The following is a 16284-nucleotide window of genomic DNA, read 5'->3' as shown; positions in this document are numbered from 1 at the left end:
TGATTGAAGTCGAGTTCCTCATGATTCACGAAAGTTAGTATTAATAGTAAGAATGATGCCCAACAATACATAATACATCCCTTTGTGCAACTGCTACTGCTAGTGCAATGTGTTTTTCTTGTCGAAATCTTTCGAAATCTTTCTGTTTCAGTTTTATACTGATCTAATACGTAACGTCGTTGGGATCAGGTTACAAGTCAAGATAAGCACAGCTCGACATCCTGCTCCAAAGACCGGCCGGTCGGACTTGCAACTGCAAGAAGGTATCGGTGACATAATTATTAATTTTGTGTGTGTGTGTGTGTGTGTGTGTGTGTGTGCCCGTGTGCGTGCTCGTGTGTGTGCCCGTGCACGCGCGTGTGTGTTTGTGTGTGCGCGCACGCATGTGTGTTTGCGCACACATGCGTATGTTTCACTGGAATCTTGTTCACTACCGTATACCGCTGCTAAAAAAAAGGTTCAAGTAGAACTCTGATGCATCAAGGGTAGGGTACCCCGTAAGGAGACCATAGGTCTGTGGGGACTGCCCTAGAGAAATATGAATAAATACTATACTGTACTATTACTATTATGTAAGCGACCCTTAGCCCTTGGCGGATAATTCTCGAAAAGGTGGCAGATTCTGCTGGAAAAGCAGTGAAATTGGCAGAACCATACAAACCTTATGGCGGGCAATTCCTCGAATTCTGCTCCATTCAAAGTTCTTTATCCAAATACCAAATATGCATGAAACTTACCAGAAAAGTACCGAATTCTGCCAATTTTTCTGCCAGCATTATCCGCCAAGGCCTGATAAGCGTACCCACATTTTTTTTTTTTTTTTTTTTTTTTTTACTGAATACCACAGTACCATCAGATGCTGCACAGCGGGGGCGGTGGCATATTGGATGGAAGTGGGGGCGGGGCAAAAGTAACTCCTCCGACCAAAGGTCTCGGAATCATTGTTACTCCTGTGCGCCGATACATAGGAGAAAAGAAACATGTGCATCCAAGAGGGGAGCACTGGCTTTGCAAACGATAATGGGGAGAATTTGAGATTGGGATAGGACAAAACAATAGTAAAAGCAGTGCACCGTAGGAAGATGGAGTGAACTGATAATCGGGTTTTAAGGCTGAGCGAAGGGGATCAAAGAGGGGTAGAAGGGAGCTGGAGTGCGGTCAGTATAATTAGCAGTGGCGTAGCCAGGGGGGGTGCTTTGGGTGCCCAAGCACCCCCCTCAAAAATTTCAGGTACCATTTTCGTACTGCTGTGGATCTACGCCCGCCCGCGATCGAGGAGTACTCGACGTCGACAAGATCGACGCCACACGACGCTGCGCTGCACGACGGGGCCCGGCCAACTGTACTATTACCGTACTAGTAGCGCATGCAGGTTGCACTTGAGACTGCATGCATGCACTTGAGACTGCATGCATGGCTGCACAATGCACATGCAGTCATGTTCTCGCCGGTGACAGGCGCAGTACGAGTTCGTAGTGCTAAAATTATAATTTTTTAGTACAATGTAGTACTACCGGTACTGTAATTTGAACTAGTACTACCGTGGTAGTTGTGTGTAGATCTTTGCCTTTGAATGTGAGTTTGGTCGTTTTCGGATGCACTGCGCATTGTACAACTACCGGTATAGACTCGCACTTTGTGTAGCTAGACTTGGTAGAAGTGAAAGAGAAGTGTCAACGTCGTTTTGTGATCCGCAAGTCGAATGGATTCTTATGAAAATGTCGATCTTGAAGTATTTCAGTCGAGGGAAGTCGAAGAGACCAGATACCAGTAGCAGCAGTGCCAGTGCCATTTCCGAATCTGACGAATCTAATTGCGAAATTGTCGAAGTCGAAGACTCGGAAGAGCCGCAGTTGTCGCCCTTGGCTGTGCCAGTAGCAGTCGTCCGAAATGACATCGGTACCTTCATGGAGGACATTGCGAAGGGTGCACCGCTCGACGACGACGTGATGTTTGCCCTGCTAAAGGACCATGTCCAACCGGATAGTTCGTTTGTTTTCCCGAAGAATGGTGGCCGGTCTTTTCAGCCCCGCTGGCTCGATGTATACAAGCCATGGCTGGTGTTTAGCCCTTCGCTTTCCGGCGGAGTCTGCGTTCCATGCTGTCTATTTGCAAATGCATTCCGAGGATCGTCGCTCGGTGTTTTGGCAAGACGTCCCTTGACGAACTTTCGGAAAGCACTGGCGCTCCTGGATGAGCATATGGGGAAAGCCTACCACCAGGACGCTGTGGTAAGAGCTGACGGCTTCCTCAGTGTCATGGAGGGGAAAACGAAGGACATAGCACAGCTGACCAATGATGGACTCGCGGCTAGGGTAGCTGCGAATCGCGCCAAGTTGGAGGCGATAATCAAAATCCTGATCTTGTGCGGCAGACAAAATATTCCTCTGCGAGGTCACAGAGACGCCAGCACAAACAAGGAGGCCGCGGATTCCGCAAACTGTGGAAATTTCTGGGCTTTGATTGACTTCAGAGTGGAGGCTGGTGACAAGATCCTAGCTGGTCATATTGCTTCTGCCCCAGCCAATGCAACGTACACGTCAGGAGATATCCAGAACCAACTGATCGACATCATTGGTGACCAGATTGCCCAGAGGATTGTTGATCGGGTCAAGGATGCTGGATGGTTCACGGTCATCGCTGATGAGGTGACAGATGTGGCAAACAAGGAGCAACTCAGCTTGGTGTTACGGTACGTGGACCTATCGACAAAGGTGGTTCGAGAGGATTTTGTCGTGTTCGTTGAGTGTGCAGCAGGAGTTACCGGAGAGGCCCTCGCTAAGCTGATCACGGATACCATCACCAGTCTTGGCCTTGACCTTGGCAAGCTCCGTGGACAGAGCTATGACGGAGCAGGCAACATGGCAGGAGCCAGGAAAGGTGCCGCTGCCCGTATCACAGAGAAGTACCCCCGAGCTTTGTACCTGCACTGTGCCTCGCACTGCCTGAACTTGGTGGTCGTCTCGTCTCTGCAAGATCGTTTGGTGCAGAATATGATGGGCGTCGTCACCCGAGTAGCAGTTTTCTTCGACTCCCATCCGAAACGCCAGAAAGCGCTCGAGGCCGCTTTGAATGATGCAGACGAGGAACCTGATACATCCAAGGTAAAGGATCTCTGCAGGACACGGTGGGTGCAGCGACTTGATGCACTGGAATCCTTCCTGGCCCTTCACCCCATGCTTGTGGTCTGCTTCAATGCAATCCTGGATGAAGGTCCCCAGGCGTGGTCAAGAGATTCCATTACGGATGCGAATGGTTTGCTGACGGCTATCACCAACACCGACTTTATCGCAGCCTTAGTTATTGTCAACAAGTGCCTTCATTACGTGCGTGGCATCACCTCCAGTCTCCAAGCAGAAGCCAAGGACTTGATTGCAGCAATGCACGATGTGAGTTCCGTCACAGCCACACTGGCAGAAGTCCGAAGAAATGTGGACAAGTACCATGGTGAGTGGTTTGAAGTGGTGAAGTCCGTATGTGAGGCAGTGCACGTTACGCCATCACTTCCTAGGCTGTGTGGTCGCCAGACCCAACGGAACAACGTTCAGGCCGATACGCCCGTCCAGTACTACCGACGTGCCCTGACAGTGCCCATTCTGGACCACATGGTGTCGGAGATAGAGGCCAGGTTCACGCCGCACCACTCGACCGCACTCCAGGGCTTCTGTGCCATCCCAGCACTGCTGCTAAAGATGTCCATGGACGCTGCGAAGTCCCAAGTACAGGAGCTGGTGAAGCTGTATGACGACGACTTTGTGTCTGGCCGTAGTATGGAGGCTGAGCTCCACTGCTGGCGCGTGAAGTGGGTGAAGGCAAAGGCAGAGCACGGTGAAGCTAGCTTGCCGACCTCGGTATCAGCAGCGCTACCCCACGCTTCCCAGTTGTTTCCGAACATCCGCTGCCTTCTGCAACTTCTTGCAACCTTGCCAGTGACGTCTTGCTCGTCCGAACGGTCCTTCAGCGCCCTGAAACTGGTCAAGGACCGGCAGAGATCAGTGATGAAGAACTCCCGGCTGACTGGCCTCACCTTGCTGCAGGTTCATCATGACATTCCAGTTGACGTGGGTGCGGTCATCGATGAGTTTGCTCGCCGCCATCCACGACGAATGCAGCTGGTGAATGTATTGCACAGTGAATGATGCAGCGTACTGTGGTACATCTCACTCTGGCACATCTGGACTGTAAATACAAATCTCATGAGGCGGATTGAACATGAGCACTCGTCGGCAGACATACGTAACCTCTAATACCTGTATAATAAGATTTCCCCTGTATTATAAAATTTTCCTATCCTGGCTGGTATAATGTGCAGCAGTGTCCTGGTGATTACATGTATTCAATCGTGGATTGAACGAACTTCAACAATTGTCTGTATTATATTCTGGGTCTAACCACACCCTGTCAATCTCTTATCATCCAACTTCTGTAGCAAAGTACTGTGCGTTTCATACGATTATCTGACTTTTTATTGAATCATTGGTGGAATGGAAAATAATGAAATAGATGCAAAAATGAAGGATTTGGCAGTCAATATCGAAAAATTTTCCGGGGGAGGGCCCCCGGACCCCCCCCATTTTTCGCGCCCTTCGGGCGCTAGGCCCACACTTCCAGTGAGCACCCCCCTCAGCCACAATCCTGGCTACGCCCCTGATTAGGCTGGTGTGTTGGCAGAGATCATAGCCTGTCTGTGGCCCACTCCCACTTGCTGCGCCGCAAGTGGTCGTTGACGTTTTTCTTGAACGTGTGCATGCCTCTGCGAGAAGGGGGAGACTGCAGAAGGGTAGGTGGGAGCTGATTCCACGTTTCGATGAGGGAGTGGGGAAATGAGCGGAGCGTGTTGTTTCGTGCCTGAGGGGGAAGGATACTGGTGAGTTGCGATGGATGATGTGTTGCAGATCTGGTTGTCGCTCGAGTAGGCATGCGGTGTTGCGGTGCGGCTGCTGATGGTGGCAGAATGGCTTTCACCATTTCCGGACCCTCCACAAAGTGCAGCTTGTACAGAAAGCAGAGCCCTGCTACGGTACGGCGAATGTCGAGGCTCGGGAGGTATGCTCCATCTCCAATTATGTGCAGGGCACGGCGCTGGATGGCAGTGAGGCATAGCATGTGGCCAGGGCAGCAGGGAAAGAGTACTTCTCTCTCTATCTGCGGTAACCGATTATCCACTATAGTCTATAGTATACGGGGTTTCACCGTAACCGTGACACTGAGATCCTGTACGTACGGAGACATCAGTCACGTAAAATGCCGTGCAGTCGAGTGTCTTTCCAGCCCATGTGCTTTCTTGAGTTTCTTTTCTTGAAATAATATTAATTGCTCAGCGCCGGGCTCATGGCTGCAAACATTTGCTTACCGTGATGATTCGACCTGCATTATAGTGTATTGTGTTCTTCCAACACTACAGTCATGATGTGGACTTAGTTACCAGGTCACGCATGACTGTACACATACTAAAACATAGTAACATACACACACTCCCTGCACTGATCAGAGCCTGGGATCATTCACTCTGTCTCTGATTCAGTACAGTTGGAATCAGACGGCGATACGTCTCGTTTTCACATACATGTACATGTTGTATGATGTACATATTGTACATGTGTAGCGTTGGCACGCTAGTAACTCACACAGCTGCAGCGTGAATCACTTTCAATGTATTGGTCACGCGTGTTACACCGCACCCGTACCCCGCACTTGCAACTCTGTACCGTGCTTGCAGATCCATGACATGCATAGTAACTAGTCTCACTGCGTTCAATGTTTCATATTGACCTTAGAAATACTGCTGCACTTTCAACCGCCTCTTTTACGCCCATTGCCCACACTGTTATTCAGCTCCTTCTTCTGCATAGAATCAAATGGCATTCCTTGTGCAATGACTGTAGCCCACACAACATACTTTGACCTTTCTTCTTCTCTCTGCTGAGCCTTTGCCGTGACCATTGCTATTGCAGCACGTATGCTGTCTGCCTATAAAAGCTGCTGTTCACAATTCTCTATACGCCAGTTAGAAACTACAGTTAGAAAGGCCAGTTAGAGATACCAGTTAGAACCTTCAATAATGTCAGTTTAGAGTTAGAGTCAGAGTTAACGTTTACAATGTAGTCTTCCGTTTAGTTCAGTAATAATTTTAAAGCAGTGTGTTCACTGAGACCCGTCTGCATTTGCCTCAGAGAGAGACTGCGGCCCGTTACAGAATTGGTGCCAGCGGTGGGATTCGTTACAGAAATGGTGGCAGCGGTGGGATTCGTTACAGAAATGGTGGCAGCGGTGGTTCGATTTTATAATTGCTAGATTCGAACCCACCTAGTATCTGTATTGCATTGATGGCAGCGGCGCTACAGAATTGATGGCAGTGGTAAATTGTTTTATTGGTGTAACCGGTACCAGCATGGCCCAACCTGATGCGCCGGTCGCCGCTACTCCTTCGCCCGCCACGTCTCCCCCAAGCCCGAAATGATGACGGACAGCGTCTCTACCGATCAAGCTCCATGTCCAATGTAAGCTAATTCCCGATATGGCATTTTCTTTCCTGTCTTCCTTCAGTCTTCCTGTTCTCTTCAGTCTTCCTTTATGCGAGTGCGTGAATCCAGTTTAGTTAGGTAGGCGTCCGATCATGGTGAGCCACGGTCTATCTAGCTAACCCGGGACGATGTGTGTGACAATGCCCCTTATAATGCATTCAGTTCGGTTTTTGAACTGCGATTGTGCTGGCAGGTTGTGCCAGGGTTGGGCAGCAAGAGTGCTGTGGTTTTCAAGTCCCATTTGGAGGACGGTTCTTTCCCCTTTTTACCCCGTGAGATCGTGTAAACCTGGTGTGCTGCTACTTTATGATTTTATCAGTTCATTTCTTCTGTCTACTCCAAACGTTATCATTTCCGATATTATTTTGCCATATTCCGGTTGACGCTGTACCAGTATGATGCGCTATCTCCTATAATGTTCAATGATTATGTTCGCACCACCTCTTAGTCCTATGATCTGCGGCTGCGCTCCAGCGAGTACTTCAATGTCAGTTGTCCTCATTGCGTCTGGATATCAACCGAGGCTGTTCACAAATACATACCTGTATATGCAAGTAATCCATTCTGCCTATCTTCTTCCGTCGAGGTTATTCCGACGCGACCATGCATGCCGCCAGTGTCTTCTAATCTCAGTCGATTGTCGGAGTCTGGCTATCAACTAATGTTACTCGCCCAGTCTAGTCTGCGCATCTTCATGATCTTCTATCAGTGTTCGTCACTTCGTGTTCTGCTACTCGGACTCTAATCACGAGGACGTGATTCTGTTTAAAGAAGGAAGGTGTAGCGTTGGCACGCTAGTAACTCACACAGCTGCAGCGTGAATCACTTTCAATGTATTGGTCACGCGTGTTACACCGCACCCGTACCCCGCACTTGCAACTCTGTACCGTGCTTGCAGATCCATGACATGCATAGTAACTAGTCTCACTGCGTTCAATGTTTCATATTGACCTTAGAAATACTGCTGCACTTTCAACCGCCTCTTTTACGCCCATTGCCCACACTGTTATTCAGCTCCTTCTTCTGCATAGAATCAAATGGCATTCCTTGTGCAATGACTGTAGCCCACACAACATACTTTGACCTTTCTTCTTCTCTCTGCTGAGCCTTTGCCGTGACCATTGCTATTGCAGCACGTATGCTGTCTGCCTATAAAAGCTGCTGTTCACAATTCTCTATACGCCAGTTAGAAACTACAGTTAGAAAGGCCAGTTAGAGATACCAGTTAGAACCTTCAATAATGTCAGTTTAGAGTTAGAGTCAGAGTTAACGTTTACAATGTAGTCTTCCGTTTAGTTCAGTAATAATTTTAAAGCAGTGTGTTCACTGAGACCCGTCTGCATTTGCCTCAGAGAGAGACTGCGGCCCGTTACAGAATTGGTGCCAGCGGTGGGATTCGTTACACATGTACCTGTACATGTACAGAGTACATATTGCATATTGGTGTGCCCAACTCACCATAACATAAATCTCGCACGTGCCGCAAAAAATGACCAGGGAAAGCCGAAAACCATTTTCTTTCTCTGCTGTGGATTGTGCTGAAAGCTCTGAAAGTCCATCAAAATAACTGTTATGTACATGTACATGTATGACATAGTATGTATTGTTAGTGGCTGGCTGTCATTGTTGTAGCACAACTGATTCGTAGCATGATCTGTGCTGGTGAGGTTTACAAGTAACAGTTACTGATGACGGAGCCCCTCTCAAATACTCTACATAATAATTCCATTCCTGGCACATGCCTGTAGCTGTACATATTGTACAATCCTGCTCAATGAAATCCAGTCGCCTGCCTCAAGTAGATCTACACGCCGGGCGTTGCGCAGCCCTAGACCTTTGAACACTGGGCTGCGAAATGGTGCAAGGTTCAAACTTGAGTGACGCGACTGGATTTCATTGCCGGGCAGCACTGTACATGTTCAACTGTACATGTAGCTGCATGTCTGCAACCACTGAACCAGGGAGTAGTGCACGGGGCCTAGGGAGTAGTACAAGTCACATGATCGTACTACTCCCTGTCTGCAACAGTACATGGTATAACAGCAACAGACACTATTTTCAAAAACTCTCCCCAGTGCCCATGTTTGGTAAGGTTTCAATTGGCAACTGCTCTCACCGTCCTGTCATATATTAATGACATAACGTCAACTGGTCCAGCCCATGGCATGTGACAGTCTACCTGGTCTCTACATGTACAATGATGTACAATCATGTACTTTCTGTGCCAGTTACCACCACTCATCATCACTGCTCTAGACTATAGTATAGAGTGTGCTGACAGTATGTACTGTTCGGTAAAGCATGAATTTTAGGTGCATCAAAATTTCGGTGCCATGGACCTGCCAGGTTTCAGGTCGCGGCAATGTAGAATTAGGTGACAGGCTTTCCCTTCACATACAGTCAGTGCATACTCTAGTGCCTTTTAATAAGTGTACATGTACATGTAGGTGTAATTTAAATTTAGGTTCCTGTCGTCTCTACTGGAACTTCTCTACCGGAATCACCGAAATAATTAAAAAGTTACACCGAAAATAACATGTTTTACGGTATGTCCCAGACTGGCTTGCTCCTTCATGCAGTACGAGTACAGGAGTGGAGTAGACCTACTGCCTACTGGCTATTGTAGGTACTGGCACTGCCTAGCTGCCTGCCCCAGTTGATGATGTTGGTGATGATGGGCATGGTTGCACTGCATCGAACACTGCCGCTGCCGGATCATGGTTGTAGTGTACGGAGGTGAACGTATACCAAGATGAGTGTGTTCAGTGTACATGGTGTATGTCCAGTACTGTGTTAGTGAGTATCGATAACTGTACTGTATATAGCGGCATGCATCAATGCATCACGTGCGGGGTATCACGTGTGACAGCTGACATGTCGGACTCGAAGTAGCCCGTACTGCACAGTAGGCGCTATTTTCAAGGCGTTGCTTTGCATCCGAGATCTCGATTGGAGATATTGTAGCCTTGTAAGTTAGTTTAGGCTGAGCAGATTTGAAAACTGTGACCTGTCGATACGGCTACTCCATCCACTGATCCAGTCCACAGATTTTACCTGTTGTTTGTGCACTGCACCAGCATAGCACTCGTACTCGCGTGCAGACTTTTAAGCACCGCCGCTTCACGTTCACCATGCATGTTCGACTGTCTTACACTAGTCTTTACTACAATTTTACTACGTCTTTACAGTGTCATCTGGTCATGTCAGTGCAAAACTCAAGGTAGCATGCAGTGGCCTTGACTAGATCAGTAGACTCTACTACACGACATGTCGACAGGTTCATGCACGTATCAACAGACAGACAGTGCATGCTTCGTAGACTGCAGGTGCGGCTAGATCTACGAGAACGGGCATCTCGATCGGTCAAGAGCTCAAGCCCGAGTCAAGGCCAGCGAAGGGTAGGTGCGGCTCAACACAACAGGTAAGGACAACGACGAGTTTATGCACAAGTGCACCGCATCTACAACGCCAGTGTACCAGGTGTACACTACTACGCTACTCCACTGGCACTACTACAGTCAGTACAAGTTCGCTGTCGCTGATTGAGCTTGCTTCACTTGCCCGTTTTGCTCGTAATAGTAGTTTGCTTGTTGGCCATCTCTCGCCATCGTGCTTTGTAGACTTTAGTAGTTTAGTGCTTGCTCCACACCACACCGACACTATGCCGAATGTCGACAATGAGGCTCTGTCCGCAGCCTACCAAGCCGTTCGTGACGATTCTAACGACACCACCTGGTACGTGCGTTGCGATAGCCAACTAAATTATGTAGCTGGCTAACGGTGATTTCGTGTCTGGCTTTTGCCATATCAGGATTTATGGAATTCCTCTGTTTTGTTGTGTTGTTGCGCCGGTGAGATGGCAATGTGTAATTTCGGGGTTACTAGCATACCTGTTCCGAGTCTTTTCTGTGATTTCTATAATTGCTTGGGTTGCAATGGCAGCACTCCGCGTGCAGCTGGGCACAATTGTGTCGACGAGCGATAAAGGATTGCAGAGTACCACAGCGCTCCTGTTTATCGTTCAGTTTTTTGTTGTTGCTGGACCTTCAGTGAACGACCCTGTGATAGTCGGATCATAGGCCCAGCACGCACATAGATCTACTGACGATAAGCAACCAGTAATAATAATATAACTGTTTACCTGTGGCTGTTCCCCAGCTTTCCCGTCTACATGCATGGGTGTGAACAAACTCGGAATAATCTGAGTGATGACGATGTGCGAACGAAAGGTGCGAGCAGAGTGATTGGCTTCACCACTGCAGTGTGGACTATACTAGTCGATTGTTGAGGGAATGCTCCGATGCTTCACAAGGTCGTTTTACTCAATCTCCGTGCGCGTGTGTGCTTTTTGTTGCCTCTGCTAAACTGCAGGGCTGCGTTCGGTTACGAAGGACCTGACATCGTTCAGCTGGCGACAGGACCGGACTACGAAGACTTTCTGAGTCTTTGTGCAGGTAGGGAATCAGTGCCTGCTGATAATGCATGCAGCGCACGAAGAATGTTTTTCTTGCTTGCACGTGGTGTTCGTTCAGGCTTCGGCGGTGTGAAGCAAGAATTTACAGCCGCTGAGCACTATTTCGGTATTTGCGGAAATCCAGAGAGGAAACTGGTGAGGTGCGGTGTTTGACATGCGCCAGTGCTGCACAGCTCCAGACATAATGCCTGGGATCGAATTAGGTGCAACGCCGCGCTGTTTCAGTGTTTGTCAGCTGCGCTTGCCGTCGGAAACTTCAAAGATATGTGCGCCGCGTGCAGCCTTTGGAGGGCGCTCTCCGAGGGCGCGCTGTTAGCTTGCAGGGGGCATGAGTCGTGCTAGTGTAGCGTTAGTCGTTAGTGTGGTCCACACGACAGTTCTGAGACTTCTGACTGATCTATCTGTTGCCTAGCTCAGCTCAGCTCAGACTTTTCTCCACCTCCCTGAAATGTTCATGCTTTCCGGGAGTAGGCTGCATGACCAGAATTCAAGACATGTGCAATGTGCTTGGTAGACTAGATATCCTCCTGTCCAGTGTCCACTACTCATGCATGTGGACTGTCTGTGGAGTGAGAGCTCAACGAAGACGGCACTGTTCTTAGAGAGCAGGTGGATGCGTATGTCCACTTTTCGGGTGAGGAAACCACGATCTGTTGAAACAACGCCCACAGACCAAGAGGGGTGCTCTTGATGTGAGGTGATTTCCTTCCGGCGTAATTAGTTGTAAATGTTTGCAATCGTTTTGGGCCTATGCTCGGCGGGCACAAGGGTGTGTCCCGAATGCGAGATTTGCGGTGGACGGTTTATAGGGTTGGGAATGCAGGCTGTGCGCGCTTGACTGTGTGTGGATCAGTCCTGAAGCTGCTGCGGCACATACTGGAACGCCTGCTGCACGTGTGTTGCTGTGACAGCTGCTTCACTATGCAAAGCCACCAGGAAATGTGCTTTGGAGGCAAGTGGTAACTCCGAACACAGTTGCGGCATCCCAGTCCCTGCTAGTGTTGTGCACGAGTGCTGTATTGTGCTAGGCGCTGCGGGCTGGCGAAAAAGCAGACAAATTGAGGAACAATGCAATGCTACAGTTGCCTTGTCCAACGGGCGATTTGTGTGGTCGATTCATCCCGGTGCCCTGGAAGAAGATAATTTTTTTAATGATGCGATAGAAATGTCTGGCAAAGTGGCATGGGTTGTTTTCAAGTGACATTTGGGTCTGCCGCCATAGGGGTAATAAGGACTGCACATCATCTACGCGTGGGAGTGCTAGTGCTGTGCATATGTACAGTGATTACACGTGAATCATGGGCCAATCAGTGATGACGTGTGCCACAACTTGGCACAAGTGTATGTGTGTTATGTGGGGGGTGTATCCTCCTGTCCTGCTGTGTTCTGTTATGGGCCTAACACTACAGTTAGCAACACTGGCATGCCAAAGCCAACAAAGGCAAAGGGAAAGGCCAGTGGCAGTGGTTGCATATCTGGCAAGGTGACGAGGCTGACCATGCCTTGGGCTAGAGTGTCCCTGAACAGGACTGGCTGTTTTAGCCGGAAGTAACAGTGATATGGAATGTGTTCTCAGTAAAAACCCTCCAACCTAGATAATATGATCTGCTCATCAACACACCATGCAACTCATAGCAGCCTCATGCTTTGCAGTAAACAGCTTCACACCAGCGGTTTGTTTCTGCTGACGGTGTGTCCGGCTATTTTGCATGATGCTTTTCTGCCAGTTCTGGTAGCCCTGCGCATAACATAACACCAGTGAGCACAAAATCATTGAGTACTACCTGAGCATACAGAGTCTTACAAGTAAGTAGTAATGGTCAGTACAGCATAACGTTACAGAGTACTGAACAACAATCATGCAGAGTAATACCAGCTACACTTACTGTAGACACAGTCCAGCTGATGACTTCCCTGGATTACCCAGTGCCAGAGGCGGAGGATGCATTCCTTCTGGCTAGACAAGGGCACAGGCATCGACAAACGGCATCACACATGTCAAAGCCTGTGTGACAGCTCCTGATGAACACGATATTTTTAGTAGGGCCACTTATAGTAGGGCCACTTATCCACCGTTACACCAGCTGTTTGTAGAGGGAGCATTCAGTCGTTGCTGCCTTTCTTCATGTATGGATACTGCAGGGGACTATTGGCTTTCAACGGTCACGTTTAGACCTAGACTAGAGCATTGGCAGATGCTACCCCTACTGCCCATCCATCATTAATAATAATAATATGAACAGGTCGCATATTGCCCGCATAAACAAATCATACGGGGTCATGCATCTGTCAATGATCGTTAACCAAGTAAGTAAAATGAGTTGCTTGTTGGTGGCACATTCAGAGCCGGGCTCCATCAGTATTATGATAGTGATCCTTGCAACACTGATTACTGTAGACAGTTGTGCGGTTTGGACATTCAGCTCATCCCGTCCTTTATCCTGAGGAATAGTTATGTGCCTGTTGCTGGGTTTAGCACATGACTATTGTAGTGTCCCTGGTGAAAGTGTGTATGGGGGGGGGGGGGGGTGTCATCCAACTCAAGTAAACTGACAGTGAGTTTTGTTGGACTGGCGGCTGTGCTCAACGTGTTTCATGAAAAAGTTAGTTGTCATTATCATGGGTACGCAGTGCACTACGCGTACTGGTATACTGGTGGTAGTGATATTGGTATTGTATTTTTATTATTTTACTTGGGTATTCCAAACAGACCCTCTAACAAAGTCTTCTTACAGGGTGCCCAAGTCAAGATGAATGAATGTGTTAAGTTCCTGACGAAATGAATTGGGGATATGATTAGTGCGAAGGGGTTCAATGGGGGGAAGCCCATTATGCATTAAAGCGGTCAGCACCAAGGAATGAAATAGATTTGTATCCAGCTTGAGATTGGTGTGCCGAATGTGACCTGTTCTTAGTGCAATTGAATTGGAATTGTGCCCACTTGGGAGGTTAAAGTGGATGTGTCGTCCGGGTAATCACACATGACCATTTCATTGTCAATGATGACTGTTTCTGTTGTCATAGCTGCACTTGATCCTGCATTGGAAAACAACTGTGCCAGTGGTGTCTTTCCACAACTGGCATTGGATGATCATTTTCATTCCATCAAGTAAACCCGTACTTCACTAGTCTGTGAAGTATTAAGTGTAGCAGCAGCTGGTACAGGAACTACTTTCCAGTCAACTAACCTTGAGAAGAGAGAGAGAGAGAGAGAGAGAGAGAGAGAGAGAGAGAGAGAGAGAGAGAGAGAGAGAGAGAGAGAGAGGGGGGGGGGAGAGGGGGAGAGGGAGAGAGGGGGTGGGGGGAGGGGGAGGGAGGGAGATAGCCAGAGAGACAGAGAGAACATGTATTTTAATTTGCTGAATGTGCTCGTTTACCGTAGCAATCTCTGCCTGGGATCCAACAATTAACAATTGTACGGGCGGCTGGTGTTGTTGTGTGTTCCCGCGTTGGTTGCAGATAGCGAGCGTGTATATGGATATATTCGCATCACCACCGGTGACGAGATGTCCAAGCGCTCCAAGTTTGTATTTATCACGTGGATAGGAGACTCCGTTTCGCCACTGAAGAAGGCCAGAGTGAGCACTGACAAGGCGTTCGTCAAACAAATCATTACAGTAAGTAGAGGTTAGACGCGGGTGGAGAGCCAAAGATTAATTTGCTTCAGAAGAAATGAGTACCAGGGAACTACAAGTTACGCTATAATGTCCACTAGCACCACCATTTACTTTACAGTCGGCTCGTGCGATGACATTGCACAACACTGACAACTGTACGGACGTTCTACACCTACAAGCTGGCAATCAGTGACATCTTGGATACGCACTCCAACAGCCTTCCAGCTTGGAAGGTTCTAAGTTAGAAATAGCACAGGAGGGGAAGGTGAGCGCAACCCAGACAAGCACGAGCTGAAAGTCTCAGCTGTGAAGGACGTTGGCGGATTTACATGTACATGTATGTACGTGTTCGCTTAGCTTCCCCTCCAATTAATCGGCTTCGAATCATGGTTTTAGACCCACGCAAGTTGTGTAGTATGTTGCTATGTGTCCTTGGATTGTGGTTTGACCGTTTGTCTGATGGCCTTTTGCCAGTATCGTCTTCAACATACTTGTACATCCGCAAAGGGCAGACTTCAACGCTTCTACGAATAAAGAAACTGAAGGCTTTGATCATCAATGCCCGGGACCTCCAAAAGTGCTATCACAAGACAAGTATGCATGAAATCGGGTCTAAAGAATACACTCCATACACGTATATCCTGATGGCTACATGGGCTGATTAATTATTTGGTTCACCGGGTTTTTTTACTCGTGTCTCTTTTTCCAGAACTTTGCAAAGGAGGTGCTGGCATCGTCGCATGCAGAAATCACCATCGCTGAGCTCGAGGAAGTAGTGCGTAAGGCCGGCGGCGCCAATTACGGAACAGGAAGATAGGCGCGCAAATCGCTGACGGCGCGGCGTTTTAGCCCGGGGTCAAGGTATTATTTTATGCCGGGCATGAGCGGGCCCTGTGTAAAGACCCAAGGTCATATAATATTATTATTCTTGTATGTTTTTTTTCGTTTTTCTCCTCCGTTTCATCTACCCTTGATATATGGTTCCTTGCAACGGGATCCTTCCGGTCCTTTCCGGCAGTAGAACGTGGCTACGGAATGCGGTGTGCCTAGCTTTTAAAACCTAATATTGCAGCAGATTGCTGTTGCTATGGCTACGGTTGCCTTGGTGAACATTGCGCCGTAGCCATTCTAGCCTATTTATAGGTTTCCTTTATCTCGTCTAGCTCTTGGTTTTGTTCTCCATCCCGTGTAGCCGACTGCATGTGATCATGCAGGAGCTAGAGTACTCCCGTGTACGCGCATGGAGCACTGAGCTCGGGCTGCAGTGTGTAGTGATCAGCAGACCTGTTTGTGCTCCATAGCATCTTTTCTACTTGCACGGCAGCCTGGTCAGCAGCATACCTCGTGGCACGCACACAGTGCCGGCACGTCCGCTTGTGTGTGTGTTTTCCTGTTCACTATCGTTCTGCTAGTCATCACATTATGTGTATTTATTTTTTCTCCTTCGCCGAAAGGCCTATTTATCTCCAGCCGACCGCTGAAGACCCTAAGAAAAAAAAGCGAATGCGTTTGACATATGTGGAGATTATGCATGGAGGACTGGCAGGGTGCACAGGCTGTGCATGCGGGGAGTGACTGCGGTGGATGTAGAGGTGCAGAAACTGCAGGTAACACCTTTGAGTTGCGTTGAGTTGCGTTTTGAGATTGGCCATCACGGCAGCACTACTGA

The 16284-nt window shown here is 48.5% G+C and overlaps 2 protein-coding genes across 2 annotated transcripts; both read left to right on the top strand.

Annotated features, from left to right (window-relative positions):
• The first annotated feature begins 1718 nt into the window (after positions 1 to 1718).
• On the top strand, positions 1719 to 4139 carry LOC135823693 (52 kDa repressor of the inhibitor of the protein kinase-like). The gene has a single exon (XM_065336539.1). The coding sequence runs from the start codon at positions 1719 to 1721 to the stop codon at positions 4137 to 4139; it is 2421 nt and encodes an 806-aa protein (XP_065192611.1).
• A 5913-nt stretch (positions 4140 to 10052) lies between these two features.
• LOC135822696 (coactosin-like protein) lies at positions 10053 to 16128 on the top strand. The gene is made up of 4 exons (XM_065335517.1): positions 10053 to 10259; positions 10896 to 10978; positions 14458 to 14615; positions 15325 to 16128. Exons 1-4 carry the CDS (start codon positions 10186 to 10188, stop codon positions 15430 to 15432), a joined length of 423 nt encoding a protein of 140 aa, XP_065191589.1. The 5' UTR covers positions 10053 to 10185; the 3' UTR covers positions 15433 to 16128.
• The last annotated feature ends 156 nt before the right edge of the window (positions 16129 to 16284 follow it).

Source organism: Sycon ciliatum, chromosome 8, assembly GCF_964019385.1.
Source record: "Sycon ciliatum chromosome 8, ocSycCili1.1, whole genome shotgun sequence".
Classification (NCBI taxonomy): domain Eukaryota; kingdom Metazoa; phylum Porifera; class Calcarea; order Leucosolenida; family Sycettidae; genus Sycon; species Sycon ciliatum.
The sequence above is the reverse complement of the archived record's forward strand: the minus strand, read 5'-3'. Positions and strand labels throughout refer to the sequence as shown.

Excerpts from the sequence above, each read along its gene's own strand:
- LOC135822696 (XM_065335517.1), top strand. The coding sequence starts at position 10,186 with ATGCCGAATGTCGACAATGAGGCTCTGTCCGCAGCCTACCAAGCCGTT. Across the intron at positions 10,260-10,895 it reads GATTCTAACGACACCACCTG|GGCTGCGTTCGGTTACGAAG; the intron begins GTACGTGCGTTG and ends GCTAAACTGCAG. Across the intron at positions 10,979-14,457 it reads CTTTCTGAGTCTTTGTGCAG|ATAGCGAGCGTGTATATGGA; the intron begins GTAGGGAATCAG and ends CGTTGGTTGCAG.
- LOC135823693 (XM_065336539.1), top strand. The coding sequence starts at position 1,719 with ATGTCGATCTTGAAGTATTTCAGTCGAGGGAAGTCGAAGAGACCAGAT.